A 15,802-nucleotide genomic window follows, 5' to 3' on the forward strand; every position below is an offset into this window, starting at 1 on the left:
GCACTGCCCAACGTGTGAACTGCAGGGAGAAACATACCATGGACATTTCACTCCTGACATAATATTATTTACGGCATTATTAGACAGTGTTGCTCAGGTCTTGGTTTAAGACTTTGAAAAACATGTAAACACCTTAGAGAAGGTGTTCAAGAAAAGGCTGTATATCTTGAGACATTTTATTGATGCCTGATGAAATGATTTGTTTTCAAGTCTAATCTTGAAAGATTGAAGATAATTAGGTCTTAATTAGCACAGTGGTATAAATAAGTTTTTGATGCATCGAACACTACATAGAAGATATGAGTGTACTCTGCTGCTAAATTCCCATTATTTTATACAGAAATATTCCTTTTATGATAGATTTGAATATGTTTATCAAGAATCTGCATCTTTTAAAAATAATCTACATGTGTTGTTCCCTAAAGTTTCTATGAATACCATTATGCTGAGTGACATAAATTTACTAAATAGTAGTGAATGACAGCAAACGTGCTCTGTAATACACTTACATAAGTAAAACATGCTTAATTCAAAAAAAAGAGCTACATAAGCACCAAGAAATAGCCACATACAAATTTATAAAGTGTCAAAATCACAGAGGAGAATGATTTTCAGAGATTCTCAATGTTTATAGGTTCTTCTTGTCCATTGCACTACTTGAATCTACTTTTGCAATGTGATAGAATTATCTTTCTGTCAATTGAAAATTCATGAATCATGTAGGAATTTCCATAACAGCGCATGGTAAAATCTACCAAGTGTCATATCTCTGTTAAATTCATCAAAGAACATTTTTTTCTTCTTGTCTAAGAAGTGATCTACGTACTTCTAGAAAAGTTATTTTCACTTAAGAACCCTTTATAAATGGCATATCCACAAATATCTCTTAACTACCCACCTATGTAGAGAGGAGACTCTCATTCTTTGTACTGATCTCTGATTCTTCCAGTGCTTCTGTGCTTGATAGGTTCTGAGATCAAGTAGATCTACTCTGCATATGTGATTCTGAACATGGAGCTAAAAACCACTTCCATATCTAGTCCTAGGTATGGAGATTCTGTAGTAAAGCGCCAAACTTTAAAATTGTTGGTTAAATGATAGTTTCTTACCTCTCCTTTCAGGACATTGGAATAGTCACAAAGACAATGTTTTGGTGCTAGTTATTTGTTACCCTGGATATTTAGATAACTTGGATTTGGCAACACACCGGGACAGTGTAGTATAAATAAACTTGTAGACTCAGTTAAATAATCAACTAGTTTGCCAGTGAGTTTATAGAACTATTAATCTGTGCATATTAAACTGTAAAACTCTTCAAGGTGTAAATGCTGTCAATTGTCCTCTGAAACATCACACCAAAGAGGCAGAAAACCCAACAGTAAAAATGCTACCCTAAGATATTTATTTGCAGTTTTGTTGCCTAACAAACATAACTAACCCTGGTTTGCTTTTGAGATCCTTAGAAAGACAAAATTTCAGTATATTCAGGGGTTAAAAATAATAATTCTCACACTTGGCCAGCAGAGAGATTACCCGAGATTCCTTCCTTCTAGACTGTGCCAAAGATATATATTTTGGAGAGCATGTGTATTCTCTAGGCCAACAGCGAAGGAAGGCTCTGTAATGCGTTACTCATTTCCAGCTGGCCTCTGTACGAAATAGGAATTCCTAAATTAAGAGAAAATTGTCACTGGCAAACAGAGTTCAAAAAAATTTTTGAAACCAATATAATAGGCAATCTCACAGAACCTGATATAATCTCTAATGATCAGTGCCAATCTATAACAAGGTTAACAGCATTGACTTGGATAATTTGTCTTTGGGAATAAGTGGATTATTCCAGAGTGGTTTAACAAGAGTGAATTAGCGTTCGCAGTGGAGAGTGGACCTCATAAGGAAAGTAAATGATGACTTCTACTGGAAATTATTAGCACAGCATTCCTATTCATTTATGTATATGTTTGGCAGTTCCATCTTTCAACTTTTTAATAAAGTGAGTGTGAAACAAGCATACTAAGGAACAAAAGTTAGGTTTGTTTTTTAAGATTTGCTATGTATTTTGGTCAGTGTTTCAGCGTCTTTTTAAAGTAGTTCATCTGCCTTATTTAACACATGGGTATTTGGAATTGAATCTATTCCTAGAGGTCAGACGTTTGAGGATTTTTTTTTTTTGCATATGTGTTTAATTAATTCATCATTTAGTTCTACAGTTCAAACTATTCTTTTCTCTTTAATGAAAATGTCTGCATATCATTAGAGCAAATCAAGGAAATGTGTGGCACAATCAAGCCAAATAGCTTATGAATGAGTAGCAGAGAAGTGAATATGTTATGAAAGGGCCATCAAATTAACCCCCCAAATCATTTTTTATATCAAAGTACACATTGATCACCACAATAATGGAAGAAAAAAGATGTTTTGCATTAAGAAGCAATTAATAAACACAGAGTCTTGAACACATTTGCGATTCTGCTAGTCTATGAATCACACGGTGTTGGAGAGTTGAAAAAAGACTATTGAGACATTTCTATTTTATCTCTATCATTCCAGTGAAACATCTTCCCACCAGAGAGAACTGTTTGGAATGACGGCGATTGAATTTCCTTTTCAAATAAAATGCTTTCCAGGTCTAGTTGAACAATCCTGTGTCCAAAATGGATCAGATCCCTCTGTGGCCATGTGAGAAGTGTGTATGTTTTGTTTTGTTTGTTTTAATAACGTCTTGGTTTAAAATAGCACAGAGAGCACTATGTTAGTTACCTTTAAGTTATGCCAACCTGAAATAAACCAAGTATTTGCCAGGCCACAGAGAAGATTCGTGAGTGTGCTCTGCTTCCATCCACTGCTTTCTTTCCAGGTTAGATGACTGCCATCTAAACTGATGGCAGCTCTTGCAGTCACATGGATTCCAGAGAATGCAGAAGAAGTCCACCAGCTACCTCAAAGCTCAATGTTAAGCACTTTTTTGGCTTAAGCAATATGTTATTCAGATAAGGGTGGATTTACCTTTTTTTAAAAAAAAAATCACATTTTTTAAGTAGTTTGACCCACCATACAGAAAAAGGTCAAGGGAGTCATATATTTACATACAGTTATACTGATTGATTTTCCTGAAGAAAAATAAGCTAGTTACTAATCCTTTTGTAGTAAAATATATGCGACATTGTAGTTCTTACAGAATTAGAGTCAGAAAATAAAATGGATCAGAAGAAAAGAAATGCAATGTTTAGATGTAGACTACATTTTTTGCTTACTTGATGAAAAAGTTTAGTGATCATTTATTCAATAAACATCACTAAATATAATGCAATATTCTGGTCACGCAGAGAGATTTGTAAGAAGGGTAAAGGGGGTTAAAATATTCTTTTTTAAAAAAAAATATTTATTTATTTACTTGAAAGAGAGAGAGAAAGCAGGGGGAGAGAGAATCTTAAGCAGACTCTGCTGAGGATGGAGTCCAATGTGGGGCTCGATCCCAGGACGCTGAAATCATGACCTGAGCTGAAATTAAGAATCGGATATGTAATCAACTGAGGAATCCAGGTGTCCCAAGATATTCTTATATCAGACAGCAAAACATAAGGCAGTAAATAATTAATAGAGAAAAAGTAACATAAAGTGCAAAGAAATTCTGTCATTTATTGTGGAAGCCTTTGAAAAATCAGACACTTCAGATGGTCCTTGAACGACTCAAGTATTGGAGGAAACACATTCTAGGCGAAGATATTTCAACAAAGACACAGAGAATGTACAAGTACAAACTGCTCAGGCCTCAGCTTAGTGGAGATACCCAATTAATGAGAATAATAAGACAGTTCTCAATAGGTAAGTTAGGACCAGAATATGGAAAGCTTTGAATGCCAGCATGAGTATCAAAAGGCAATTCTCTGGAAATACTTAGGCTATAGGATAGAGTGATGAAGTCATCCCTGTAAGTGGATGGGTCTGAAATAGGAGTACGCGGGGAAGGAAGCACATTAGAAACTGTTACTCTAATCCTGGGGGAAAAAAATAAAAAGGACTGCATTATTATATTGGAAGCAAAAAACAACTGAAGCAAAGCCCTATTTGTATCAAGAAGAAGAGCCAAGGATAGTTTCCAGCCCGGGGAGCTGGGAAGATGATAATTGACATTTTTCAAGAAAAAGGAAATTGGGAGTGGGGTATGGTTTGAGGAAATAAAATGAGGAATTTTGTTTCAAATATACACAATTTGAGGAACTCTTGGCATGCTGATGGCGGAGTCCAAGGGCAACTGAAGTTTGAGCAGAGAATAAAGACACAGCCTGCCTCTCCCTCAACTCTCTCCAGCTACACTCCCTTTTCTAGCTACACTCCCTCCTTGGGCACAATTAGACTTGAAAAATTTAAACATCATCTAAATGTAGATGATTCCAAAATTTATATTTCCATCCCGATTTCTCTTCTCTGATCTACCTACTAGATGTCAGTATTTAAGTCTTTTACAGGCAAATGAAACAGTTCAAAACAGAAGTGGAAATCCTTCCCCTCCAACTTGACTCTTCTCTTAGGGTTTCCTATTTCCTATCACAGAAGCATCATCCGTACAGATTATTCAGACCAGAAAGCCAACCTGGGAGTCCTTCTTAATACCTTAATACCTGCTTCTTCCTTATCTCCCCCCACAAATAACCAACCCCAGTTCTGTTCATTTTAACCTCAAAACAATTTCTCAAAGCCAACCATTTCTCCTCATCTCTACTTACACTACTATATGAATGGCCAGCATTTACTTGGTTACTATGTATCTGACACTATGCTAAGAACTTTCCATGAATTATTTCATTTGGATTCATTAACTTATCTGAACAGAAGATCCAGAATTCAAACCCAAGGCTGTGGGACTCCATACACTGAGCTATCATACCTCTTACAGGTCCCAATCTTCTCCCCTCCCTAGGAATTTTGTAATTCTCTCGGCATCTTTCTATATCCATGACATCAGTCAGTTTTGACATGGTAGTCTGAAAATATTTGAGTATTAGGAAAGTATGAGTTTTCTTTTAATTTCAGACAGAAAATGTTAACCTGTTTATAAAATTAAAAGTAATATATGGATATGGTAGAATTATAAGCACAGAAGGCCCTTTTTTCCAATGTAATTCAAATAAACTACTCTTTGTATATCTGTGCAGAAAATTTTTTGAAAAAGATTTTATGTATTTATTTGAGAGAGAGCAGGAGCATGCAAGCTGGGGAAGGAGCAGAGTGGGGAGGGAAGGGGACAAGCAGACTCCATGCCAAGCATGGAGCCCAAGATGGGGCTTGATCCCAGGACCCTGAGATCATGACCTGAGTCAAAACCAAGAGTTGGATGCTTAACTGACTGAGCCACTCAGGCACCCCCAAATTTTTAATATGTATAAAAACCATACATGTAAACAACTTCAGTCCATACTATATGACTCTTCTGCATAATATTTGCTCACTTAATAGTAGGTCTTGGAGAAACCTTCCCATCATTATGTATTTATCTATAAATATATTTTTAAAAACTACAGTATGCTACTGTTTGAATATGGTATTATGATTTATATAACTAGCTAATGGACATATGGGTCGTTTCCAAATTTTTGTTGTGCCAAAGAAGGCTGCAATGAGTATCTTCATAAATACGGTTGGCAAATTAGGTAAGAATGTCTGTAAGGAAAATCTTTGGCACTGGAGTTGTTGAGTCAAAGAATGTGTGCATTTCAAAATGAGATATCATTTTTCTCACTATCAAATTGGTTAAAAGAAAGTGTGATAACATCCAGTCTTAGTAGTATGGGGAAACAGATATGTGGAGGCACCTGGGCAGAAAGAAGTAGAAATTGCTCCCCGTAGATGGAGCTTTCTGATTGTCCCATGGCACCCCTCAATCAACATCTCTTGTTGCCTTTCTGAGCCCTGAAGCTGCGCGTGCGTGCATGTGCATGTGTGTGTTTATATCTAAACGTGTTTCCTAGTTTTATTTTCCTACATGTACTTGTACATATTCTGTATATAGTATATAAAGTTACAGGTTTATATATTTCTAATCCAACCAATTTGTGTTTTGTCTCTAAAGTAGATCTTTCATTTTAAGTAGCTCAAAATACTCTTCTTTGGACTAGGCACCATTTGGACCACTGCATCACTGACACTGGATTATTACTTTTACTTGCACAGTTAGAGCACTGTGATATTCAGAAAGACCTACAGTTGCTTTGGCACATTTTACAGATGTAGGAATGAGGTTAGGGGGCCTGTGGAACTGCTCTCTGGCATACAAGATTGATGCTGGTTGTGCTCCTGGGCTCTCTGGGTGCCCCAGACAAACTTAAGCAAAACCAGGGACCTGGTAAAACAATTTTCCCTTTTGTTACATTCTGCATCCAAAGACCCCATATGATGCCTTTCTAACTGGCTACTCATTTGCGTATGTTTCTTGCATTTTAAAGATGTCTTTCTCTGGTAGTCCTGGTGATCTGGTTCTATCTATCTCTGGATATCCTCTATTTGGTAAACATATACTTCACTACATCTAAGCAAAAAACACTCAGTGCTAAGACTACTGAATTTAGAACATTCTTATCAAATTTCTTTGTATTTTTTAGTGGAAACTTTCCATCCCCATCCAACAACCTACTGACACTCAATGTCCCCAAAATGAATTTTGGCATGTTCCATGCTCTATACCCTATAAAGAACATCAAGAGTAATTTTTTAATTAAGTCATATTTATTTACTGAAATGCTTTCAGGTATGATTTATAAAGTGAAATTACAGATACCCTGGTATGTAGCAAAAGAGCATTGACAGTATTATTTTATAAGTCTAGCAATTTTTCAAGGATTTATTAAGAAGACAGTATAATTAAGCCTTGTAGATTAAAAAAAATCCTCTTGCATTTTTCAATCCAAAGGATGTTAAATACATGTTCTTATATCTGTATTTATAATTATACATGTATATGCATATATAATATATACATTATATATATACACACATACACATAGACACAGAGACACCACTTCAATCTCTCTAAATTATAAATTTTCTCTAGATAGAAGATATAACACAGATAGTATGTGTGCATCACTTTTTAAGCTAATATATTTCTGCTATGTTCAATCATATCAGCCAAATGCTTTGACAACTTTGAGTAATTCAAACATTTTAAAATTTGTGGTTTTTTTAATAAATTCATTTTTTAAATATTTATTTATTTGAAAAAGAGAGAGCAGAGAGAGAAGGGAGCATGAGCAGAGGGGAGGGGCAGAGGGAGAGGGAGAAGCAGATTCCCTGCTGAGCAGGGAGCCCGATACGGGGCTCGATCCCAAAACCCGGGATCATGACCTGAGTTGAAGGCAGACGCTTAACTGACTGAGCCACCAAAGTGCCCCCCACCTTTTTTTTAATGTACCTGGGGCAAGAGATCAGATTCTTAGGAGACTTTAAAACTAAAAATGGTAGCAATGCAAAAAATGCCCCACTCTCTTGCAGTATAAAGAGTCAGAGGCAAAACAATTTGATAGCCAATAGTTTGGGGATTTTGTGCATGGTTTAGAAGACAGCTATCTTCTCCAGATAGAATGGTGAATAGCAAATTGTGTAAATGCTCAGTGGATGTATCTGAACAACACAGTAGAAAGTCTTTCCTGATGAAAAGTATCCTGTTTATCACTAATTTCTTTACTATGAACAGCTTACTCAGAGACAAGTATATTTCGAAGTAAATATTCCTATAATGTAAAATATGTCTTCTGTAGGACATCTTGCCCAAATGTTTAAAACCAAACCCACAACCTCTGATTTCTTTAATTCATTGACTATCCAACAATGATAGATTTCAGGGTAACAGATTCATGTTCATTTATGAGGTAGCTGCTCAAATCTTCCTGTTTTAGGAGACTCTAATTATAAAAAACGGTAGGCAGTTATCTTTCCAATGACTTGTAGACATAATTAGAAAATAATGCTATATAGAAATGCTAATCCACCAAGAAGAGTTTTTTAGATTATAGATAATTTCAGTTTGGCTTCAATCTACAAATTTTCTCCTGTTTCAAAAAAAGCACTTACAAAACTAGTGTTTTAAATTTGAGTAGTCTAATGTAAGCCTTGCCAAAGTGTATTACAGTAAATAACAAACTAGCTATATGCTCTGCAAAAGTGATCTTTGGTTAAAAGAAAAAAGAGAAGAGAAACACTAGAGTCTCTCTTTGAGATTTACCAAGTATAGAAAAATGTTAAAGGATCTGAAAGTCCTATAGCAAACAGTATTTGATTATCTTTGTTTAACTACATTATTTCTCACACCTGGAGACCATATCCCAAGGAATGAGTTTTCCATGGAACTTAATGTGGGGAATGTAAGACTTAAGAATTCATAGATTAATATAAATTTAGTCTTATAAAAATGATGACATTCGGATCTTTGGTAAATATCAGTCTTAGTAATGTATCTATTTAACAATATATTCTCTCCATTATAGCAGTTGTCATTTTATTCATTCCTTTGATTCTCTGATGTCAGCTGATACTTAACATTTTCTATTTTTACATTCTATTAAGGTATTTAATTTGGTTATTTGCAGCTAAGTATTTCTTTAAATTTGAATGGGAAATCCTCTAACAAGGGGTTAAACTTCCCTCTACTACTCTGTTACAAATCCACTTGGTTTATTTGTATTAAAAACCAGCAAGATAGGGCGCCTGGGTGGCTCAGTCGTTTAGCGTCTGCCTTCGGCTCAGGTCCTGATCCCAGAGTACTGGGATCGAGCCCCACATCGGACTTCCTGCTCGGCGGGAAGCCTGCTTCTCCCTCTCCCACTCCCCCTGCTTGTGTTCTCCTCTTGCTGTGTACCTCTCTGTCAAATAAATAAAATCTTTAAAAAAAAAACCCAGCAAGATATACATTTGGATTCTGTGACCTCCAGCAAGTGGATTTTAATTGGAGTGTGTGTATGACAGCATTGGGTCAGTCCAGATAATGCAGAATTCCACAGTCCTAAAGCCTCGCCCGGCCATGGGGCAACAAGAAATTCCTCCTTTGGGAATTCTGGCTCTGGTTCTTTTTGTCTCTTTTGACTTAATGCAAAAATACTAGGTTCTGTAGGTGCATGATTAAAAACATAGTGTCATCTAGTCATTTAGTTTAGGACATTCTTGATTGCATTGGTCAGGATTTCTTTAAGTTTCCTTCAATGATTCACTGAGCTTTCCTCCAGTGGAAGAAAAAGTCCTCTGTGATTATTCATAATTTCATAGTTTTTAGATTCCTCTTCAACTGAATATACTGGATATAATTATGGTTTCCTTTTACAGGATAAGTTAAAAATCACTCATTATACTGCAAGCTTTATATTTATCACTTCTAAAAAAAGACAGACCATATTATTTGTACAATTAAATCATCCAAAATGATTTATTGTGCTTCCAGCAATATTTTGAATTATATCATCACAAAAGACTCATCATCTCTTGTCCAAAAATCTATTTATCATGTCACGATGTGAGATGTGGCCAAAACTATTCATTTTCCAGAATTTTGAAGGAATAAATTAAATTCAAATTATAGAATATGAATTGAATCTAAGGACAAACCAGGAATAATTATGTATAATTCCAAGGTGTTTTGTGTCTCATTAAAATTCACTTGAACTGAGTTCTCTTGTTAATACTGCACAAAAAGTTAATGCTATAAAAGCCTCAGGAAGGACCAAATTTTGTGTAACAGGTAGATAAAACAATACTTTTTATTTGTTCCTCTATAGGCCTCCAATAATGAAAACAAGAAGCTGCAGACGTTCAAATAAAGGCAGAAAGGTCAAATTCTGGCAGACAATAAGGCATTTCATTAAACATAAGGGACTATGTTATTTTTCACGTCAGTATTCTAAGGACGGCTTAATGAGTGAATACGGATTTTTTTACTGCCCAGAAACATATGGGTCATGTTCTGTTCTCCCAAGAAAGACCCCAAGGCCACATCTATATCTGAGATATAGTAGAATGTGGCATATAATTGTGTGAATAGTTAATGCAAGCCAGAGCTAAGCAGCCACACTGTTTGTATCCTATTTTTTGCCAATTTTCTAGTCTCAGTGAAATAAACATAAGTACTGTCCAACAAAGGCTGTATTATATCTACTTAGAAATCAGAGGTGATGTTTTTATGAGTGATTTTTCTCTTTTGAATATTCCTGGATTTATATTTTTCTCTCTCAAGTTGAGAGCAATTTCTCCACTGTTGACACAAAGCTACCAAAACATAAATGATGGAGATCACATAGGCTGATACGAATGCAGTGAACAGAGTTTGAGGCATAAACAAACCTTTTTCTTAGGAAGCTTCCATTTAGTCGACATACCACTGGCTCAACAGTGGTTAACGACTTCTAGCCAGTGGGAGAAGCTGAGGATATATTTGTCTTTTAACTGATTCTCTAGTGATTCCCCCGTATTATGGAGGGAAGAACATGGTTTCATAGCTAGATTTTTGTGGATATCTCATTGAATATCTCTGATTAAAGCCAATCCGAGGCTTCATTTTAAGTCTACTTCAGTTTATCAATAGTTTAAAAAAATACTAGTAGAATCTGAGTGAAACTGACAGATTAATTGAACTCCGGGGAGCACAGAAATCCACCCACAATTGCACACATCTTGTTGCTATTCCTGTGCCAGCGACACAGCTGATAAGAATAAGAAATCTATGTGCTCCCTCTGTCCATGAATACTTTAATCACTGAAACTTAATAATTGCAGCATTATTCCTTTTCTCTGTAATTATTGGGGGATGGTTTTTATTTTAACATGAAAGTGATATGTTAGGAGTGAAAAAGAAGGGGTAAAATCAATAAAATTCACATGGAGCCACTTGCTTTAATTGTGCATGCTGTTTAAATCTGTTATGCTGAGACCTCAGTCATAAAAAAGAACAAGGAAACAGGTTTAAAGAAAAGAGCAGACTTATATCCATATAAAGAAAAAAATGCAACATACTGAATCTTCTAAATAAGCAAACAAAAATCAACAGGCCAAAAGACAAAGGTAAAACATCACAGAACAAAGATGAATAGTTATTAGAACTATCTACTCCTTTCCTTACCCGCAAAGGCTATCTATGTTCAAGCTGGGTAGCAATATAATAACTCCACAAAACCAACTTAAAGTAATTCAGTTTCAGTATACCTAAAAAGGCACACACATGTTACTCTGGTAAATTGGAAAAAACATCTTTTCAGGCTTAGGACGGAAAACCAAAAGTTACGTTTTTTATGATCTCCCCAGTTAATTTTGATTTTGCCTAAGATGTAACCAGAGGCCACATAATAGGCACGTTTATTAATCAAGAGCAATAGTATGGGTTGCACAAATAGGATTTGCTAGCCACAGTTCCACATGCAGCAATGAAGGAGCTTATAGTTCTGTGCCATAAATTTTAACAACACCTGGATCTTCTGTTTTTTGCAATTACAATTTTTCTTTTTTAGAGTTACCTGGAGATTAACACTTATCACTTAAAGTATTTCCTTTTTTTAAAGACCTCACCACCTGGAGATCTTGACCTAAGCCAAAACCAACAGTCAGCCGCCCAACCGACTGAGCCATCTAGGCACCCCTCACTTAAAATATCCCTATTAATTAATAAAGCTGGAAAAGTAGAGCTCATCTATTCTAGTGGTTTTTAAACTTTTTCTTAGAAAAAGAACTGTTTCACTTAAGGAAAACACCTCAGATTTCACTAGCCAAAATAAACAAATGTGGAGTGGCTACAATGAAAAGAGAGCAATGGATGGTCTTTCCCATACCCCTCCAACTAGGACTTTCATTCCCTTGTCCTATTTTATGCGTTCAGTGCTGAAGAAAGAGTTAATATACACAGAGCTTGAAAACTATGGTGTTACCTATTTTCTTTATTTCACTCATAGGGAAGCAAAGATACAAAGGTATTCAATAGCTTGACCAACTGGTCCATCTGTATAATGAGGGAGTCCAAACTATGCCCCTCCTGTCTTGACTTCCAAACCATGTCTTGCCCCTATCATCCCACTGTATTTCCCTCCCTTAGAATTAGGAAAACATTAACCCTAAAAATAAAATAAATTGTGGTTAATTTGGAATTCTCTTTTCCCTAAAAGTTGTTTCCTCTAAAGTGTGAAGTTTTCCTTCTATGGTTCACCAGTTCAAAGCTGCATGGATTGGGTTGAATATTTCCTAATTCTGTAGGGAGGAATCAATTTACATTGTCTACAAATGCATCCTTTAAAGAGTCCCAATGTAAACTTTAAATGTTGTAGGTCTTTGAAAGAAGAGTATAGGTTATGAGAACATGGGATGCTAATATGCAAACAGTTTTAGAGAGGAAAGACATCAGTAATCACAAGAAAACAGATTTTCAGTGTCAAGAATTTCTTTTGGGGCAACATTACACAAACTGGCTAACCACAGTGTGTTACACATTGAGAATATTTCTTCCAGAATGTCCTTTAGGATTCTTTATGAAAAGGCACCACACTCCCTACCATGCCCCAGCAGCTACCACTTTTTTTTTTCACATATAAAATAAAGGGAAAGAAGAGAGGATTTATTATGTCTCTTCTAAGCCGTAGTATTTTATGATTCCATGAGAATAAGTATATAATATCACAGCTGAATGTGGCAAGGCACAGGGGATTATTTGATTAATACTTACATTTTTGAAGACTAGTATTTGAGAGCTGTTTTCACCCAGAAATGATCAGAATTTTATCTTAAAACATAGGATTTATTAATACTTTATATAGAATGAATAGATGAGCTGTTTTCTATGGCTCACTTATATATGAGGTTCTACTTTATTCATAAATTTAAATATTTTCACAAAATTAAACTTACCATTCACCTGCCATATGAATTGTGTCTACTTGATTTGACCAAAGACCTTCAAGAATGCCGTTCCTTTCCATTTCTTCTATACACAACCCCAAAATTGGTGGGAAAAAGAATGCCTTTTACATATTAAGATGGAAATTGCCTCTGCTTGATGCTGTTACTACCTCCCTTAGTTATACTTTCAATGTACTTATCTGATAGTATTCTGTTTATTAGATAAGTTTAATGCAAAAATATTCTGACAAAGAATGATATCAATAAAAATTCACAACAAAATAATAATAGATAGTATTTTTTGAGAGCTTCCTTTGTGTCAAACTACATTTATCTCACTTGATCTTTAAAATGGTTTTATAGAGGGCGCCTGGGTGGCTCAGTCGTTAAGTGTCTGCCTTTGGCTCAGGTCATGATCCCAGGGTCCTGGGATCGAGCCCCGCATCGGGCTCCCTGCTCCGCGGGAAGCCTGCTTCTCCCTCTCCCACTCCCCCTGCTTGTGTTCCTGCTCTCGTTATTCTCTCTGTCAAATAAATAAATAAAATCTTAAAAAAAAAATGGTTTTATAGAGCTCATGATCATGGACAGACAGATAGGATGTGAACCTGGGAATATAACACTCCATCTCTCACGATCCATACCTCTATAGATCCCCTAATACTGAGAATGTACAGAATGAGTCTCACCTTAGACCAGTCGCCCATTCGCCACACATAGCATTTCGAGTAATCCTCACAGTCCTCAGCCTCCCTGGGTCTGGTGGAGAGGACGCATTTCTTTCTAGGGTTAGTACACCTCACAGTCCGATGACGTACACCTTTGCCACACTTGACCGAACACTAGAAGATAACACCAGAGTCTGGATGAGGTCGGGAATTAAGAGATCTAGACCAATGATTAAATTATGTTAAGTAGTATTTCTAATCATCTCTCGTAAGCCTATCACTCACATAAAGACCATGTTAAAGAATAAAGAGAAGGAAAACACCCGTTACATCCCAATACCAGGAGCCAGATGAAGCTTAGCGCACAGTGTTGGAAATAAATGAGTTTCAGGAACACAGGACCATTAATACACAGAGCAATATAACATAGGATTGTTGATGAAAGACAATATACGGTGGTCAAAATGTAAAATACTAAACTTGATTGACGTCACATATTTATATACAGTTATGTAAGAAAATTCAAAAATTTATTTTTGCTAAGATTTAGTCTGTTTTAGCCCCAAGAAATGCTTGTGAAAAATGAAAATGTTTTTAGAGTGTTATTTCTCACAGACTTCTCTTAAAGCGAAACAGAGAAAATCTTAGCAAAAAGAAAATATTTCATTGCATAATTATATACCCCTAGAAATCATCATTCTAAATGGCTATATGCATTGCAAATAAAATTCAGTTCAAAAATAGTTTAGTTCATTTCATAAATAATTGATGTCTGATTTAAGATGGTGACATAACACATAAAGCACATATGTATATTACACCTATTTTTTCTAGGTGCAACTTAGCATCTCATTTTCATTTATGCTCCTTGTTATGGAATATGTATAAAGCTTCTCAGGTTTACAAAGATACACCTCACTGACTATCTGGGCACAGGGACCAAAATGGCATTGGGCAGGAGAAGGGAGAGGACAGAGAGAAGGGAAGGGATGAAAGATATGGCAAAACTTGAACATTCAATGAATAATTGTGTCTGAAAAAAGTCCAAAGCAAGATTTGCAGGTATACATTTAACAATGATACAGCATACAAATAACCATGTGGACTCCAACAGTTGTGTTCCTGAAAATCTGAGCATGGAAGTAATGATATTTTAAATATGATAAATTTTGCACAAATGAGTGATTGTCTCATTGGCTTATGTATGAACATGTTGGACTTTAAAGTGGACTACATGTGTAACTTGGCATTTTAATATTTATCTTTTAATTTTTTTTGCAACTGGAACTAACCCTGATCCCTAAAATCAATTTTTAAATTAAATAAAAACGAGAGAGAGATTTTTTAATTGGTAGACTGCATTGAGACATATTATTGCTCCCAGCTGGTGCCAAAAATCTGTATAGAATATTTCTGACCTATTTCCTCCTAAAGAATTTGCAAAACTGTTATGGTTTGGCTGAAGGTGGGGTATGTTCCTTCGCTCATGTGAATCTTCTCTCCAGATCCAACTGATTGATTGTGATGTAAAATTAGATCCTACATTCATTGTCAAAAGTATACTTTACCAATGAGGAAGAATCTGTTAAACAGCAAGGTATAACCCAGAAAAGGAAGCCAACAGAAAGTCATGCTACTTGCGGAGAAGCAAGATGGCGAAGGAGTAGGAGACCTAAATTTCGTCTGGTCCCAGGAATTCAGCTAGATAGGGATCAAACCATTCTGAACACCCACGAACTCAACAGGAGGTCAAAAAAGAATAGCAGCAACTCTGAACAGAAAAGCGACCACTTTCTGGAAGGTCTCTTCTGATTTGTTTAGTGTATATTTTTCTGGGGTCGTTGTTACCCTGTTAGCATTTTGTTCTCTCATTCATCTATTCTCCTCTGGACAAAAGGCCAAGATGGAAAAAATCACCTCAGAAAAAAGAAAAAGAAGCAGTACCGACTGCCAGGGACCTAATCAATACGGACATTAGTAAGATGTCGGAACTAGAGTTCAGAACGACGATTTTAAAGATACTAGCTGGGCTTGAAAAGTGCATGGAAGATACTAGAGAAACCATTTCTAGAGAAATAAAAGAACTAAAATCTAATGAAGTCAAAATCAAAAAGGCCATTAATGAGGTGCAATAAAAAAATGGAGGCTCTAACTGCTAGGATAAATGAGGCAGAAGAGAGAATTAGTGATATAGAAGACCAAATGATGGAAAATAAAGAAGCTGAGAAAAAGAGAGAAAAAAAATTACTGGATCACGAGGGCAGAATTGGAGAGATAAG

The 15,802-nt window shown here is 35.8% G+C and overlaps 1 protein-coding gene across 1 annotated transcript in view; it reads right to left on the bottom strand.

The window, feature by feature from the left end:
- Positions 1 to 15,802, bottom strand: part of ADAMTS19 (ADAM metallopeptidase with thrombospondin type 1 motif 19) — a 214,333-nt gene that overhangs the window by 8,876 nt on the left and 189,655 nt on the right. Inside the window, exon 18 of the mRNA XM_081825619.1 lies at positions 13,545 to 13,697. Coding sequence (XP_081681745.1) covers positions 13,545 to 13,697 — 153 coding nt within the window. The remainder of the gene's footprint in view (positions 1 to 13,544; positions 13,698 to 15,802) is intronic.

Source organism: Leptonychotes weddellii, chromosome 7, assembly GCF_054177405.1.
Source record: "Leptonychotes weddellii isolate Sample4059 chromosome 7, ASM5417740v2, whole genome shotgun sequence".
NCBI lineage: Eukaryota > Metazoa > Chordata > Mammalia > Carnivora > Phocidae > Leptonychotes > Leptonychotes weddellii.